The 15,802-nt window shown below is 38.9% G+C and overlaps 1 protein-coding gene across 8 annotated transcripts in view; it reads left to right on the top strand.

Moving 5' to 3' along the window:
* The window catches only part of RNF111 (ring finger protein 111), an 87,975-nt gene extending 75,099 nt beyond the window's left edge, over window positions 1-12,876 (top strand). For 6 of the 8 annotated variants that reach the window (XM_037150992.2, XM_037150995.2, XM_037150990.2 and 3 more), the window contains 6 exons: window positions 183-335; window positions 1,408-1,534; window positions 5,234-5,326; window positions 6,243-6,338; window positions 7,403-7,530; window positions 11,249-12,876. In XM_037150992.2, the coding sequence (XP_037006887.2) occupies window positions 183-335; window positions 1,408-1,534; window positions 5,234-5,326; window positions 6,243-6,338; window positions 7,403-7,530; window positions 11,249-11,366 (715 nt within the window). In that variant the 3' untranslated portion in view covers window positions 11,367-12,876. The remainder of the gene's footprint in view (window positions 1-182; window positions 336-1,407; window positions 1,535-5,233; window positions 5,327-6,242; window positions 6,339-7,402; window positions 7,531-11,248) is intronic. The other 2 variants (XM_053670066.1, XM_037150997.2) reach the window with 1 other exon arrangement.
* The last annotated feature ends 2,926 nt before the right edge of the window (window positions 12,877-15,802 follow it).

The following is a 15,802-nucleotide window of genomic DNA, read 5'->3' as shown; positions in this document are numbered from 1 at the left end:
AAATGGGCAGTGAGGAATTTGCAGATTGTGGTTTCCTGATTTATTATTAATCATTAATTTTATGTGACTTAAAAAATTAATAGTTGTGCAGTTAATTTTATGACTAATCTGTAGATGTTTGTAATATTAATACCAGACTGTTTCCTACATTAAGAAATAACCAATTATTCAATTATTTCCAGTGGTCTTTTTGTGTTCTGTGTTTCCAGGCGGGCACATGAACGCCCCCCACCCCATCCACATAGGATGCACCCAAACTATGGTCATGGGCATCATATTCATGTGCCTCAGACTATGTCCTCACATCCTCGACAGGCTCCAGAGAGGTCTGCCTGGTCAGTATCTTGTTTATTTTAAAGTTCTGCTCAGCAGCTTGTGGCAAAAACTGAGAAGAGATGCTTTGTAGTGGGATGCCATTTAGAATGCTGATGGGGAGAAACTGAACTGCAGCTTAGCTTTGAGTGGGTGAGTTAAAGAGACCTGGGGATGAAACCATGTCAAACAGGAGTAGAGCTTTTCTGTTTTGTTTTGTTTTGTTTTTTGTTTTGTTTTGTTTTGTTTTTTGTTTTGTTTTGTTTTGTTTTTCAGGGATGTCTACCATCAAAATTAATTCCCTAAGGGGATCCTGTTTTTCACCCAAGTTCTTTATCCACCTTTGTACTCAAATTTGCCTTAGAACCCCTAACTCCTGACAAGGGAAGTCCAGCCTCCTAGGCTTCTAGTCTTTTCCTAAAAGAATGGAAGCAGATTTGCATTAATTTTCTTTCTGAATCTGTTGTCTGTAGGTAGTGCATTGAGATCCTGACCCACGAGACTTTTGAGGCACAATATAAAATGAGAATAAATCAAGATTTGGCATTTACCAACTCTACTGTTTCTAAAATTTTGTATACCCTTGCTTTATAAAGTATAAAAGTCTTAGCTTTTCTAATTATCTTTGAGGCCAACAACCCAGAGACACTATCTAACAAATGCGGGAACATCTGTGACATTCATGCAAATCAAAAAAAAGCAGTTTTGTGTGCTAAAGTAGAATCAGACTTTTAGATTGGAAGGAACCTTCGGAGCCATTCAGCATGCAGTTGACCCTCGACAGTGGGTGTGGACTAATGCAGTTCTCGCCATGCTGTTCAAGGGTCAACTGTATTTCCTTCTTTTGTAAGATGTGAAACTATGTACAAATTGCTTTGGGCATCATGGTTACAAAATTGGATTTTGTGGTTTTAATTTCTTCAATGAATTTGAAGTCATTAGTTAAATCTTTTTGGCTAATTTTTTTTCTCAACTTTCATCTATTAAGAAACTTTAGAGTACTTTTAAAAATGTAAACATACTCCCTCATTTCTGTTGATAATAAAGACACTGCAAGGATGGCTGGAAGTTAAACTAGAATCATTTCTTTGTCAGGGAGCTGGGAATTGAAGCTGGAGTGACCGCAGCTACTTATACACCTGGAGCTTTGCACCCGCACTTGGCCCATTACCACGCACCACCTCGACTTCATCACCTCCAGTTAGGAGCACTTCCTTTAATGGTAAACTAAAAAACTGTCAAAATTCGGACATGTTCTTCTTCTTAAAGGATTTCTTTTTTTCTAAGTTAAACATTTATTGGAAGTATTTTTAATGTATTGGCTGTCATAGGTGTCTTTATATTATTTGAGGTTTGTTAGAGGACATTGTGCTAGAAAAAGGTATTGGATATATTAATAGCTGTATGTATTGTAAAACTCTTCTTAATGTAAAAGTGGCAGTTTTTTCTTTTATACCAAGATGACAGTCTTGGCCCACCATCACTAGGACGTGTGTTTTATTTTTCGTAATGGTAAGTCGTCTGCTCTGATGCATTTGTACTGTATTCTCTGATCTACAGAAGGGCTGTATTAATTCTCTGTGTCTGATTTGAACAGATTCAGATTTTGTTGATACCATTTTGAATTCTAAAGAACAAGTTTAGCAAAAATATGTTGTTTGCTATTCATAAAACATACTAGTTATAAAAGTAGCACAGAGAGGGGAGTAGTTTGGTCTTGTGGTGGTAGAGACACTGCAGAGAAGGTTTCTGCAACGCTCTGTTACGCACGTGAGTTCTGAGGCTTTGGAATTGAGAATGATGCTCGTACAGTGGCTAGAGCATGTAAAGAGCTGTCAAACAGAGCAAGTACAGGAACCCCCAAGTAAGTCGGAATTTCTAGGTCTTCAGGGTGAAGGTAACTTAGGGATATGAAATAACGTTGCCCTTCCAAGAAACTGCAATTCATGAGCCATTGAAAAGGAAAGGTCTTGACTGTATTTCTTTTAGAGTGATTTAATGAGATTTTACTTGGAAAGATTTCCACCTCTGCAATTGTGTGGAAAGTCAGTTTCAGGGTGGGAGGAAGAAACTAGTTAACACATTATCACGGAAGAGGTAATGCTGATAAATCCCCGGGCAGAGGCAGTGGCGGTTGCCATAAAAATGATGGGGCACGTGTGAGTGATATTTAGGATGACTTGGCGATTCCTAGCTTGGGTTATTAGGAGTGTAGTTGTGCTGTTCACTAAGCTGGGAAGATTGGATGATGGTTTAAGGAGGAGTTAGGTGAGTTAGGTTTCGGACATGCTGAATCTAAGATAACTGTGTGTATCAGGACAGAATGTCCAGTAGGAAGTTAAGGTTACGGTTTGGGCCTCAAACCACAAACTTATGCGTGAGTGAGAGATGATGTGCTCTGCCAGTGCATGCCAAGTGTGCGTTACGTATCTGTCATAATATATGAATCTGTGGCATCCAGGAAAAATGTGTAGACAAGGGATTGAAAAAACCCTTGGCGAATGATAATGCTGTACTTAAACAAAGGATTTTGAGAACTGGCTGGAGAATTTGAGGAGAAACAAAGGTAGAATAATGTCAAAATAATATAGTCAGGAGTGTCTTAACCCCAAAAACGAAGTTTGAAAAATGTGGAATGCATTTATTTGGCACTGGAGTCGTTACTGGTGACTTTTGTCAGGGTGGTTTTAGTGACGGCGAGGGGTGGAGGTGGGATGCACCTTAGATCACAGGAGAGGATGCAAGGACGCTGGGTATCAGGTGCTTCAAGGTGAGCTTGGCTGTGAAGGGAAGGTGGGCCGTGTGGCTGAAAATGACTCCAGGATTAAGGAGTTAACTTGAAGGTTTTTTTAGATTTAAGGCCACAACATTAGAGAGGACTTGTTTGGAAATATTGAGGAGAGGGGTGGAATACCCAGGGTGGAGAAACAGGGGAAGGGATCAGGTGATAGAGATGAATGTTGAATAGGAGAAAGCGGAAGTTCACCCATAAAAACCAGAGAAAGTAGCCTCGGGAGGGCTTACAGGGAGGTGAAGGTTTATATAATTTGGGGGCAGGAGTTCCTTTCTGATTTTTTCATTTCCTTGGAGATGTGTAGGGGGTTGGGTTATCTGCCCAGAGCTGAGCAATATTGATCTGTATTGTAAGGAAATTTGGAGATATTTATATAATAGGCAATTTGAAGGTTAAAAGTTATTGCTTATTTTAAATTATTTACCATTATATGTCTTTTAAAGCTATAAAACTGTTAGAAGTTTGCCATGATTCAGCGGAGATTGATTTACGAATAATTTTGGAGAATTACATATAAAAATGGAAAAATGGTGCTCTATCCTAGAATCTTTCCCAATAAAGTCGACCCGCTATTCAAAGAAGTTATGTTCTGTAAAGTTGTTGCAAATGTTAAGTGAATATTGAACCATTTTTCCCAGGGTGAATACAGAGTTAGGCTACAGCAAGCCTCTGGTCACAAAACATATCAATGCATAACCTCGTTTTAATGTATATTTCTGTTTAAAGGTACTTTATCTGATGTATATTGTTGACTCATTAGCATTGAACTCATAGCCAACAGCACCATAAGTCACGCCTAAATGAAGTTTGTCTATATTTATTTTATCAGTAAGGCACATCCCAGCCTTCTTGCACTTAAGAGCAATAGCCAGCCCTTAAGCAGTATGCTTGGGGCCCATTTTAAACAATAAAATCACCAATGAAAAGCACAAAAATGTGAACAACATGATACTAAACAGATCCCGAAAAAGACACTTGTTGATGGTATAAGAGCTGAGACAAGAAGGCAGAGCCATCCATGTTCTGCCTTAGCTGGGGCCACGTGCATTGGGTGACCCCCATTTTTTGTGCTTTGTGCTTGTCCACGAATGATTATGAGAGCACCAGTACTGGTTCTGGAGTCAGAGTATGTTTTATCAAGTAGGCAAATTCACCAGTGAGGGATCTGTGAGTAGTGAGGATTGACCGCACCTAACAAAAATTAGAAAACACTGTTAAAACTTTGTCTAACAGAACCAAACAAAAAATGCAGTAGGGCTACTTTTGGCTGTTTAGGGAATTAGAGGATGGGAAATGAAACTTTCATCTTGAAGTTAAGTTTTGTTGGAAAATTTTATCCATTTCTTTCGCTTAATACTGTTTGATAAAGCTCTCTGAGATTGAGAGGATCTTATGAAAATTTTACTTTTGCCCTGACTGGTGTGGCTCAGTGAGGTAGGCATCGTCCCATGAAGTAAAAAGGTTGCTGGTTTGATTCCCTGTCAGGACACATGTCTGGGTTGTGGGCCAGGTCCCTGTTGGGGGAGTGAGATCTGTTGATGTTTCTCTCCCTCTCTTTTTCCTTCATTTACACATCTCTCTAAAACTAAATAAACAAAATCTCAAAAAATAAAGAAAATTCAACTCTTAATACATTTAGGTTACTATCAGTCTTTTTTTTTTTTTTAAAGATTTTATTTATTTATCTAGAGGGGAAGGGAAGGAGAAAGGGAGAGAAATATCAATGTATGGTTGCATCTGGTGCGTCCCCTGCTGGGAACTGGCCTGCAACCCAGGCATGTGCCCTGAGTGGGACTCGAACTGCGATCCTTTGGTTCACAGGCTCGTGCTCAACCCACTGAGCTACACCAGCCGGGGCTGTACTTAGGATTCTTTGTGCAAAAGAATTCGTGCAGTAGCTATTTCTTTCTTTTTCATCTGACTACATTTTAAGATCTGTTAGATAAAAGATTATAGTTGAAAAGGAACCTAACCCTGTTACAGAATGCTTAGTTGGAGTTATATAGGCTTATTGAAGTTGAGTTTTGTGAGGAGCTGAATAGAGAAAATTGTCTCAATTATTCAGTGTTAACAGTAGAACTTGAGCCTGTGCTAAATTGGTTTAACTTATCTGTTCTGTTACAATAGGTTCCTGACATGGCAGGCTACCCTCATATCCGTTACATCTCATCAGGATTGGATGGAACATCATTCAGAGGTCCTTTCAGGGGCAATTTTGAGGTATGTAATAAAATTGATGAAGATATTCACCACAGTGCCTTTAATGCACGGGAGAATATGTGTGTTGTTAATCAGTTACACGGGGATGCTGCAGCGACTGGGGATCAGAAGGCAGTGAAACGTCTGAATTTTTGATACTGCTTTTAGGGGCTATTATAGAAATGTTTATAAGCAATATTAATCTTTTTTAAAGGATTTTGTTTATTTAATTTTTTCAGAGTGAGAGAAAGGGAGGGAGATAAATAGCAATGTGTGGTTGCCTCTTGTGCACTCTCCATGGGGACCTGGCCTGCAACGTAGGCATGTGCTCTGACTGGGAATTGATCCAGCGACACTTTGAATCACAGACTGGCACTCAACCCACTGAGTCACACCAGTCAGGGCAGCATGTTAATCTTAGTTTCACAAGTTACTAAAGGGCCCTGGCTGGTGTGGCCGAGTGGATTGAGCACTGACCTGCAAACCAAAAGGCTTTGGGTTCGATTCCCAGTCAGGGCACATGCTTGTGTTGTGGGCCAGGTCCCCAGTTGGGGGTCCGTGAGAGGAGTCTCACGGAAACTCCTCTGTGACTTGGTTAAGCAGTCACACAGCAATGTTTCTCTTTCTCCTTTCCTTCTTTTTTGAAAATAAACAAAATCTTATTTAAAAAAGAAAATAAATAAAATATTTTTAAATGACCCAAGGATTTTGAGAAGAATAAATGAAAATAATTTAATATAAAGAAATGTAGAACCGCTTCTAATTGGCTGAGAAAAGAATTATATGCAACCGTGTGCTTTACTGTCTATGGCTTTTTAAACACTGTATTTACATTGCAGGTTTATAAATGTGGAACTTGATTTCTTTTGCAATATTGACAGTGCTGTCCCAGGAATAATCGTCTTGGCTTTTAATACTAGCTATTCTTCACCTTCAGGAACTGATTCATTTGGAAGAAAGATTAGGAAATGTCAATCGTGGAGCATCCCAGGGAACGATCGAAAGATGTACATATCCACACAAATACAAAAAGGTAAGAATTTATTCTGTGAAGTGTCTGCATGACTATTAAAATGCATAAAATTTAATATGGACCTTTTGGTTTGTGCAGTATAGCAACTATGTTATTTCTTATTAGAATCGCATACGAATATAATTTTAAAAATTCAAAATATAAAAATATATACAATGAAGCTTCTTAGCCTGCTCACTGACCCCAGCCTTCCTTCTCAGAAGAAAAATGGTTAAGGATTTCTTAGGGAACTCTCAAATATTTTTATGCATTTATAATAATATGCATTTTTCTTTCCACTTTCAAGAATATCACAAAGGGCATGATATGCACACAGTATGGCACATTTTAGTTTCATTCTTTATCTTCACTCACAGATTACCCATATTCTTTCTTTAATAGCATTTACAGAATTCCGTCATATGGCAGGGCCGTGGCTCAACTAACCACTTACTTTGATGGACATTTAGTTGACTGCATTTCTTATATTCTACCCCCAATATCTTATGTAGTATTGTGTCTAAAAGTGATGGAGTAGACATGTTAAATAAGTTTCTTTCAACAAACAATGTTCAGTGCTCTAGAGAATAATAAAATGTATCGTTCTTTGTATTTCTCACCTATCTTCTGACAGTATTAATGAGGTATTACTGCTAAATTTAAGTCCTTTTAACTGTCCAAGGTCACTACTACTTAAATACACTAAATTTATTAGCATTAATTGGGTGGTTTTTGTTTTTCCATTTGGTGGTTTTTGAAACATTTATTAGTAAAATAAAGTTTCTTTAGCTATGCCCGTGATAGGACAGAAATGGAATTTATATTGTGTATCATCCTTATTGTGGATTAAAAATAATAGATTTCAAATTAATTATTTTTTACCTTCAACTTTGTTTTTGATGCTGATTATTTAAGGGTCTTAAAAGAACACTTAGTTGATGATAGCCACTTAATTCATCCGTTAATTCATGACGGTTGTACCTGGGAAATAAGTTGTGGGTGAATGTGTGGTTTTGTTTTATTTTGTTTTTCAAATATACACAGACTTTACTCAGTTGTTCAATAATGTCATCTCTACTAATAAGGTAACAACTGATTGGTTCTCACAGAGGAAACTGCACTGCAAACAAGATGGGGAAGAAGGTACTGAGGAAGACACAGAGGAAAAGTGTACTATCTGTTTATCTATTTTAGAGGAAGGTGAAGATGTGAGGTAACTAGATGCTAATTATCTAAAATCCATTGTCAAAACTGTACAAGAGGTTTTATTTAAAAGTAGACTAGAAACCAAATAGAGATCACCTCTGGCACGCCCTCTTACCAGTCTCTGACTTCTAGAATTACTGTCTTACAGTGAATGAAAGCATAAAAAGATTGAAGTCTCCATATTACCAACAGAGGGATGGGAAATATACTGCCCTTTTGGAGGCCAGTCCAGGAGTTGGCCATGGAAATTCTGCAGTCAAAAGTTTCTTTTACAAGCCTCGCAGAAAGGAGAATTTGTGAGGCTCTGAGGCCAAGATAGTTATATTAATGTATTCTCCAAAGCTGAAATAGAGTGGGAGGGATCCAGATTAGCTGTATGCAGTTTGTTTTACAGAATCTTTATAAATCACTTGTTTCCTTTAAACCTGTAGGACTACTTTCTTCTTGCAACCTTGTGATTTAGGAAATGATATATTAACCCAATATTAATTTTAGGCATTTTTCTTATTATAATGCTTTAAGTAATTGTTTTGTTCCTACTGTGTTTTTTCTAATGTAATATAATCCATGGGAAACAGGCTTTATAACATGTAACAGAACCATATGGTAACTTTATTATTTTTCTTCAGTTGGCTAGAGAGAAAATATATATAAGCAGTTGTCTGTCATACCGCATATAGGTTTTTTTTAAATTTTTTTTATTGATTATGCCATTACAGTTGTTCTATTCCCCCTTCATTCCCTTCCACCCTACCCCCCATCCCCACCATTACCCCCCTTTAGTTTATGACCATGTGTCTCAAGTTCTTTAGATTCTCTATTTCCCATACTATTCTTGCCCCCCCATCTATTTTCTACCTACTGTCTTTGCTACTTATTTTCTGTACCTTCTCCCCCCTTCTCCTCCTCCCACTCCCCTGTTGCTAACCCTCCTTGAGATCTTCATTTCTATGTTTCCACCCCTGATCTAGCTGTCCTCTTAGTTTGCTTTTGTTTTAGGTGTGGTTGTTAATAACTGTGAATTTGCTGTCTTTTCACTGTTCATGTTTTTTTAACTTCTTTTTCTTAGGTAAATCCCTTTAACATTTCATATAATAAGGGCTTGGTGATGATGAACTCCTTGAATCTGATCTTATCTGAGAAGCACTTTATCTGTCCTTCCATTCTGAATGAAAGTTTTGCTGGATAGAGCAATCTTGGTTGTAGGTCTTTGGATTTCATGACTTGGAATACCTCTTTCCAGCCCCTTCTTGCCTGTAAGGTCTCTTTTGAGAAATCCGCTGACAGTCTGATGGGAACTCCTTTGTAGGTGACTGTCCCCTTAGCTCTTGCTGCTTCTAGGATTCTCTCCTTCATTTTAATCTTGGCTAATATAATTATGATGTGCCTTGGTGTGTTTCTTCTTGAGTCCAACTTCTTTAGGACTCTCTGAGCATCCTGGATTTCCTGAAATTCTATTTCCTTTGTCAGATTGTGGAAATTCTCCTTTATTATTTGTTCAAATAAGTTTTTCACTGGTGGCTGTTCCTTTCCCCCATCTGGTACCCCTATAATTCAGATGTTGGAGCGTTTAAAGATGTCCTGGAGGTTCCTAAGTCTCTCCTCATTTTTTTGAATTCTTGCTTCTTCACTCTTTTCTGTTTGGCCATTATTTGCTTTCTTCTGGTCCAATCCATTGATTTGAGTCCCAGTTTCCTTTCCATTACTATTGGTTTCATGTGCAATTCCATTCATTTCAATTAGTTTCGCCTTCATATGTTTGTCTAATTTGTGGCTATAATCAACCAGTTCTGTGAGGATCCTGATCACCAGTGTTTTAAACTGTGCGTCTGAGAGTTTTGCTATTTCTTCATTGCTTAGATTTATAGGCTCTGGGGCTTTGAGTTCTTCCTGAGCCATTTTTGGTCTGTTCGCGCTCATTAAGTGTGAGGAGCAGAGCCTTGTACTCCCAGGTCACTGGGTTGTGATGCTGTATGTGGGGGTGTGGTCAGAGCGGGGAAATGGCAACCCCCTCTGCTGTTTTTCGCCGCTGGGTGAGGAGCAGTGCCTTAGGTGATTCACCAGGGCCAGACTACTCAGAGTCACTGGGTTATGATGCTGTATGTGGAGGTGGTGTCAGAGCGGGGAAATGGCGGTGCCCACCACTGCTGCTTGCCGAGGGACCGAGGGGACCTGTTGGGTCCCGCTCCAATCGCCCACTCCCTCGCTTGTCTATCCGCGCATGAATGTGCGACCACAGTCAACCCGCAGCCCTGCTCCCTCGCTGTTTCCCAGCGGTCGCTGGGTCTCTCACGAGGTCCAACTCTGCGCCTGGATTCCGCGCGCCCGAGTCCGTCTGACCGAGTTTTCCTGTGCAACCCAGCTCTGCCAGCTGCTGGTTTCGCCCCTCTTACCCGTCAGGCTGAAGAATTTGTTGTTAGCAGACTTCCGAAAAGTTCAATTTTCCGTGTTCTGGCTGTGTTTTCTGTTGCTAATATTTAGTTGTCTCTGAACTTGGTTGTGTGAGAAGGCACGGCGTCTCCACCTATGCCTCCATCTTGGCGGAAGTTCGCATATAGGTTTTTTAAACACTTTTTTCAGCAAAGATTTATAAATATGGAAGATAATTGTGTTTACATTATTGACAATACTGTTTAAGAAATAATTACAAGAACTTTTTTGTTGCTGTTTTTACAAAAGTCAGGAAGTCTGAAAATGTATGAGAACTCTTAGCAGTGGGTAGAAGTAGAAGTGGACACTGGAGTTAGTAACTTTTATCCCACTGTTACTTGTAGATTTAACATTACTCTGGGTTTCCTGAAAGTTTTCTTTATTTCTCAATTTCTAATTGATAACTTACGGTATGTACTAAAGTAAATATCTCCATCTAACCTGCTTTTAAAAGAGTAGCACAATATTAAGTAAATATAACAATCCAGGACAACCCTATTATGTTATAAACAGTGTAACAGTATGGTTAACCTTTAATCAGTCATGTACTTAAGTTTAACGTATAAAGATCTTCTAGATGGAAAATAATATGGTGTATTAAGACATTCCTGCCCTGGCTGGTGTAGCTCAGTGGATTGAGTGCAGGCTTGCAAACCAGACAATTGCGATTCGATTCCCAGTCAGGGCACATGCCTGGGTTGCAGGCCAGTTCCCTGCAGGCCAGTTCCCAGCAGGGGACGCACAAGAGGCAACCATACATTGATGTTTCTCTCCCTCTCTCCTTCCCTTCCCCTCTAAATAAATAAAATCTTAAAAAAAAAAAAGACATTCCTTAATTAGTATGACATGTCTGCTATATATTTATAATATGAATTTTAATGTTTTTGAGAGAGAATTAAATGTTATTAAAGCACTTCACTAATGTGATGGTTTTAGAACATAACAGAATGATTATATAGCAGGGAACCTACTGCCAACTCCAGTGCATTGGCAGCTCATGTATAAGAAACAAAACTAAAATTGCCAGTATAATTGTTCTCAAATTCTTAAGATTTTATATGATTTGGTTCCATACCTGTGCCATTTAATTATCTTGGGCATTCGTATATTGTATTGCTTAGAATGTCAGTTTAATATAAATGTACCTCTTATTAGAGAGGCTTTTTCTTAACAGAAGAGGAAGATATCTAGTAACTTCAAAATACTGCAATTACATGTATCATTTAAAAAAATAAATGCCACATGCAGTTGTCACAGAACTAATCGTGCTTCTTCGTTTTGTGTGCCTGTGGCAGGCGCCTTCCCTGTATGCACCTTTTCCACCAAGTGTGTGTCGACCAGTGGTTGATCACCAATAAGAAGTGCCCCATATGCAGAGTGGACATCGAGGCCCAGCTGCCAAGTGAAAGTTGACACCATGTTTCAGAACTCTCGCCCCCCTCCTTCCCGCCCTCCTGGTACTGCAGTCAACCAAAGATGGCATGACTTACCTGCGCAGACTTGGAAGCCTTGAACTTAGAGTGCTGGCTCTGCTACATGGTACAACTAATGCTAGACCTACAGTTCATGTATACAGTTGATTTTGATGTATTTATAAAAGCTTTTTTTTTCTAGATTTGACATTTTCCCTGTATCATTTTACTGTATTTTTGCATGGTTCCTTGTATTGCATTTCTTTGCACATATTATGGGCTCGTGACCCTAAACTTGCAGGCAAGATTAGCTGCTTTAGTAAGTAGAACTTTGTGGTCTTTTTTTTTTTTTACATAGTACCAGGTTTTAAGAATTATGAATTTTTTTATCCATTACTAACCTTTAATTTAATCAATCATGTACTTTAGTTTGATGTATAAAGATCCTCTAGAAAATGATAATATTGTGTATTAAGACATTCCTTAATTAGGACAGAAATGGCTGCTGTATATTTACAATATGGAGTTCTGAGTTAAATACCATCCTTAATACTGGGAACAGAATACGAACCATATTCAATCAGATGCAGGTGGTATTCACACCACCAGTGATCAGTAGGAATTTCTTGGTGTGTCCTTTTCCTTCAGCACAATGCACAGAGTCGATACTGATATTACACACGTAGACTGCTGTTCTGAGTATATTTATCTTTTTCCTACTTCGTTTAGAACTTTATTTCCCTGATTCAATTTTTGCTGCTGTGAAACAGCTCTGATGAACACTAAATATTAACTTCAATAGCTGGATTGTACATACTTGCAGATTTAACAAAATTTTGGGGAAATTGAAGAAGACATGTAGTGTTTTGTTTAGTCTTCTGCTAAGCACGGATAGTAAAGATACCTGCTTAGGTCGGTTTGTGAACACAGTCAGTCAGGATTTAGAGCCGCAGTCACTGGCAGGTATCTACACATTCATCCTCAAGGTCCCAGGATCACTTTTAGGGATTTTATTAGTTTAAAGATAAATAAAGTTAGCTGAATCTACATGTCTCTTGTTTTATTTCTCTTTAAACTTGAAAACAATAAATCTGCAGATACTGTGAGGCACAAATTATACTGTCACCCTACTGTCGCGCTGATTTTCGGACTCCCACTTCATACATGACCAAGAGTCGATCACTGATTTAAAATTTTTAATTTCTAGAGTTAAGATTTACTGCGTAATATAGAATATAAAGTTAAGTTAACGTACTAACATTTCTCCTTTGGAGAAAGTTTTAATCCACTTCAGGATGCATATTAACAAGATACTTTCATATACAGGATAGCCTAATTTTATTTGTTTAAATATGCTTAATATGTCCCAGATTGCAAATGCATCAGTCAGTAACATCACTGTCTGTATGTGGAAGACATGTTCCCATGGATCATATGTGAAGATGTCAATGAGCTTGCATTAAGCCACCTGCTTTGTAAGTGGATTGATTAATAAATAACTTATATTTCTATTGTCTTTGTGTTTCCTAATTAGTTTTGATAAAACAGTTTACATTAAACAGAATTCCAAAACAGTGCCCTCCCTGAAGATAGAATTTGCGGAATTTGGTGTTTGTATCCATTCACTCCTGGCTATTTGCCTTTTTGTATTAAATGTTACACTGTAGTAATTGTCAATATCAAACATGCTCCAGCGTGGTATGGATAGAGATGGAAGGTGGACTGTGGTCAAGAAATGTGGCTATTAAATAACATTTTAAAAAAGAACACTTGATTAAGCTGCAGTTGTAGAAAAGTAGAGGGTAGGGGTGGGGGGACCAGAGAGCAAGAGAGCGACTCAGATCTGTCATTTTACTGGGGAAAAGGGCAAGCAGCCTGGTTTTAAGTCACCTGTGGAGGAGGTGTAGGTCTGTGCCAAGGGACGGAGGGTGTCCTAACCGGGGAGGATTCTGTATGATGGAGTTCTCTTACATTCCCCACGACACGAGAAGTATAGATGGAGTTCTCTGTTTTTTCAGATTACATCAGATTTCAGTGCACGAACTACCTGCTGACCTGCTTAGTAATTGCTACTGATTTTTTATTGAAGCCTTATTACTTAAAAATTTGTTTCATGCAAATATTTGTGGCATAAACCTGAATTATTCATGCAGGAGTTTATTAAGCTACTGCAGTTAGTTACAGAAAAATGTGATTAGTCATGAACTGAGTAAAGAAGAAAACTTTTAATATTTTACAGTTTTGTGCTTTGCCTTGGTGTTTTACATATCCTGCTGCAACTTAATATCAAAACAAAAATTTCAGTGGTAGCTATCCAGATATTTTAAAACTGAAAATCTAAACTAAAGTTTTGTCAGCAAATCCTATTTTATTGTTGTTAATATGCAAGTGATAAACGTATTTGAAACATTTTCTTATTCTGGTGACTTTATTTTAGCTGCTAGCATACCTCATCATTTTAACCATAACACTTTGACAGACAACCAGCTCTATTTTAAATAGAGCCGAGCTACACATCAGCTCTGTTATGTTTATAACAATGAAATTAAAACATGAACTCTGTGGCCCCGGCTGGTGTGGCGCAGTGGTTGGAGTATCGTCCTGTAACCGAACGGCTGTGGGTTCGATTTCCGGTCAGGGCAGTGCCTAGGTTCCACGGTCCATCCCTGGTCAGGCAGGTGCGGGAGGCAGCCAATCGGTGCTTCTCTTTCACGTCGCTGTTTGCTCTCTCCCTCCCTCTCTCTAAAACAGCGGTGAAAAACTGCGGGTGAAGATAAAAAAGAATTCTACGGACAAAAAATGCATCCTGATTTCTAACCTCATTTATAAAATGTCAGGAAACAATAGTAAATTTTCTTGTTTACTCAAGACTTCAATGTGTCACGATGCTGGATATATCAAGGCTGAAGTGTCCTCTCAATTAGAGATTTTGGTCATTTTCTTGAACTAGGAATTATGTGTATTCATACCAAATATTTTTACTAAGAAGAGTAAATGTTTCCAATTTTGTAGTTGGGCCTGCTAGGGACAGTTTCTTCTCTCCTGTGTGTTTTCTTCACAGGTTACACACGTGATTTTGGGGGGCTGTGAAAAAAATTCAGGCTTTGCTGTCAGACAGACTTGGGCTTTGAAGTGTGCACCTTTGAACAACTGAAGCGTTCTGAGCTTCATCTTACTTAGAAAACACCAACAGGTGGCTGTTAGAGTTGACTGAGATGGTGCATGTGAAGAGCATGTAGTACGTACTTACGATTGTAAGTGACCAGTGCTTGCTCCATCTAACTCTACCACCCAGACGCCTTTGATAACAAACAGTAGCACACAGCAAGGTGCTAAGCTACACATCGGGGCTTGCTCTGCATCTTGCTCGTATAATCCAAGCTGCTAATTATTAGATGAAAAGGAACACTTCTCTGCAGCCCTTTTCTGATGGGTTAGCACGTTTCTAATACTACAGAAGATTCCCAGCACACTCGAGCTCTTCCTTTGCCTTGCAGTCACTATAGGAGCACAGCTGGCCATCAGAACCGTCCAGTGCATTGCAGGCAGCTGCTGCCAGTGGGTCCTAGTTGGTGCAGGGTGTGAAACCATGTGTTCTCTCCTGTCGAAAAGAACATTTTGTGCAGAAACTAACAATTGGAATGTCTCATTCTCGTAATTTTTCTCCACACTGAATTGTGTTGCGCAGGAACATGGTGCCCATTGAGAACTGACAGGCACACACCACTGGGCTGCCTGTGTTGTATTAGCCTCTCATGGGCTTCCTCTTTGGACTAATGGGTGGGTGCGGGTTTTCAGGAGAAGCTTTTAATTAGCCCAAATTACCTCTTTTATTTTTTATTATTAAAGTATAGCCGACATGTAATACGAATTTCAGGTATACAATGTAGTTATTATTTATTTAACATTTATACACCTTATGTGTCACCGTGATAGATCTAGTAATTATGTCACCAAAGTTGTACTACTACTGACTGTTCCCTATGCTGTACATTACATCTCCATGATGTACTTATTTTATAACTGGAAGTTTGTACCTCTTACTTCCCTTCACCTTGTTCACCCTGTGTCAAGACCCAGTCTACAGACACTGGGACTTCTGTAGCCAAAAGTTCTGTCAAACTGGCTTCAGTGGTGGTGCCCAAGGTTCTTAGTTAACCTCTGATCTGTGGTTTCGCACCAAATAAACTACCCTCAGGTGTCAATCAAATGCCAAGGTATCTGGCAATGGCTTGTTTCCCGTCCAAATAACAGGAATAACATTGAGAATTCAGAGTTTACAAGTAATGGTAAATTCTAACTATTTTGCTGTTTTTCTAAATAACATCATGAGAAACCAGTAAGATACAAGACTATTTCAGCAAACAAAAGGACCTGTTTGGTACAAGAGTTGGGATGCACCAGATCGGCATATCTGTGAACCGTTGTGTAGCAAAC

The sequence above is a fragment of the Artibeus jamaicensis genome, unplaced genomic scaffold, assembly GCF_021234435.1.
Source record: "Artibeus jamaicensis isolate MK-2021 breed Jamaican fruit bat unplaced genomic scaffold, CSHL_Jam_final contig_548, whole genome shotgun sequence".
Taxonomy (NCBI): domain Eukaryota; kingdom Metazoa; phylum Chordata; class Mammalia; order Chiroptera; family Phyllostomidae; genus Artibeus; species Artibeus jamaicensis.
Note: the sequence above shows the minus strand (reverse complement) of the source record. Positions and strands in the feature narration are given on the sequence as shown.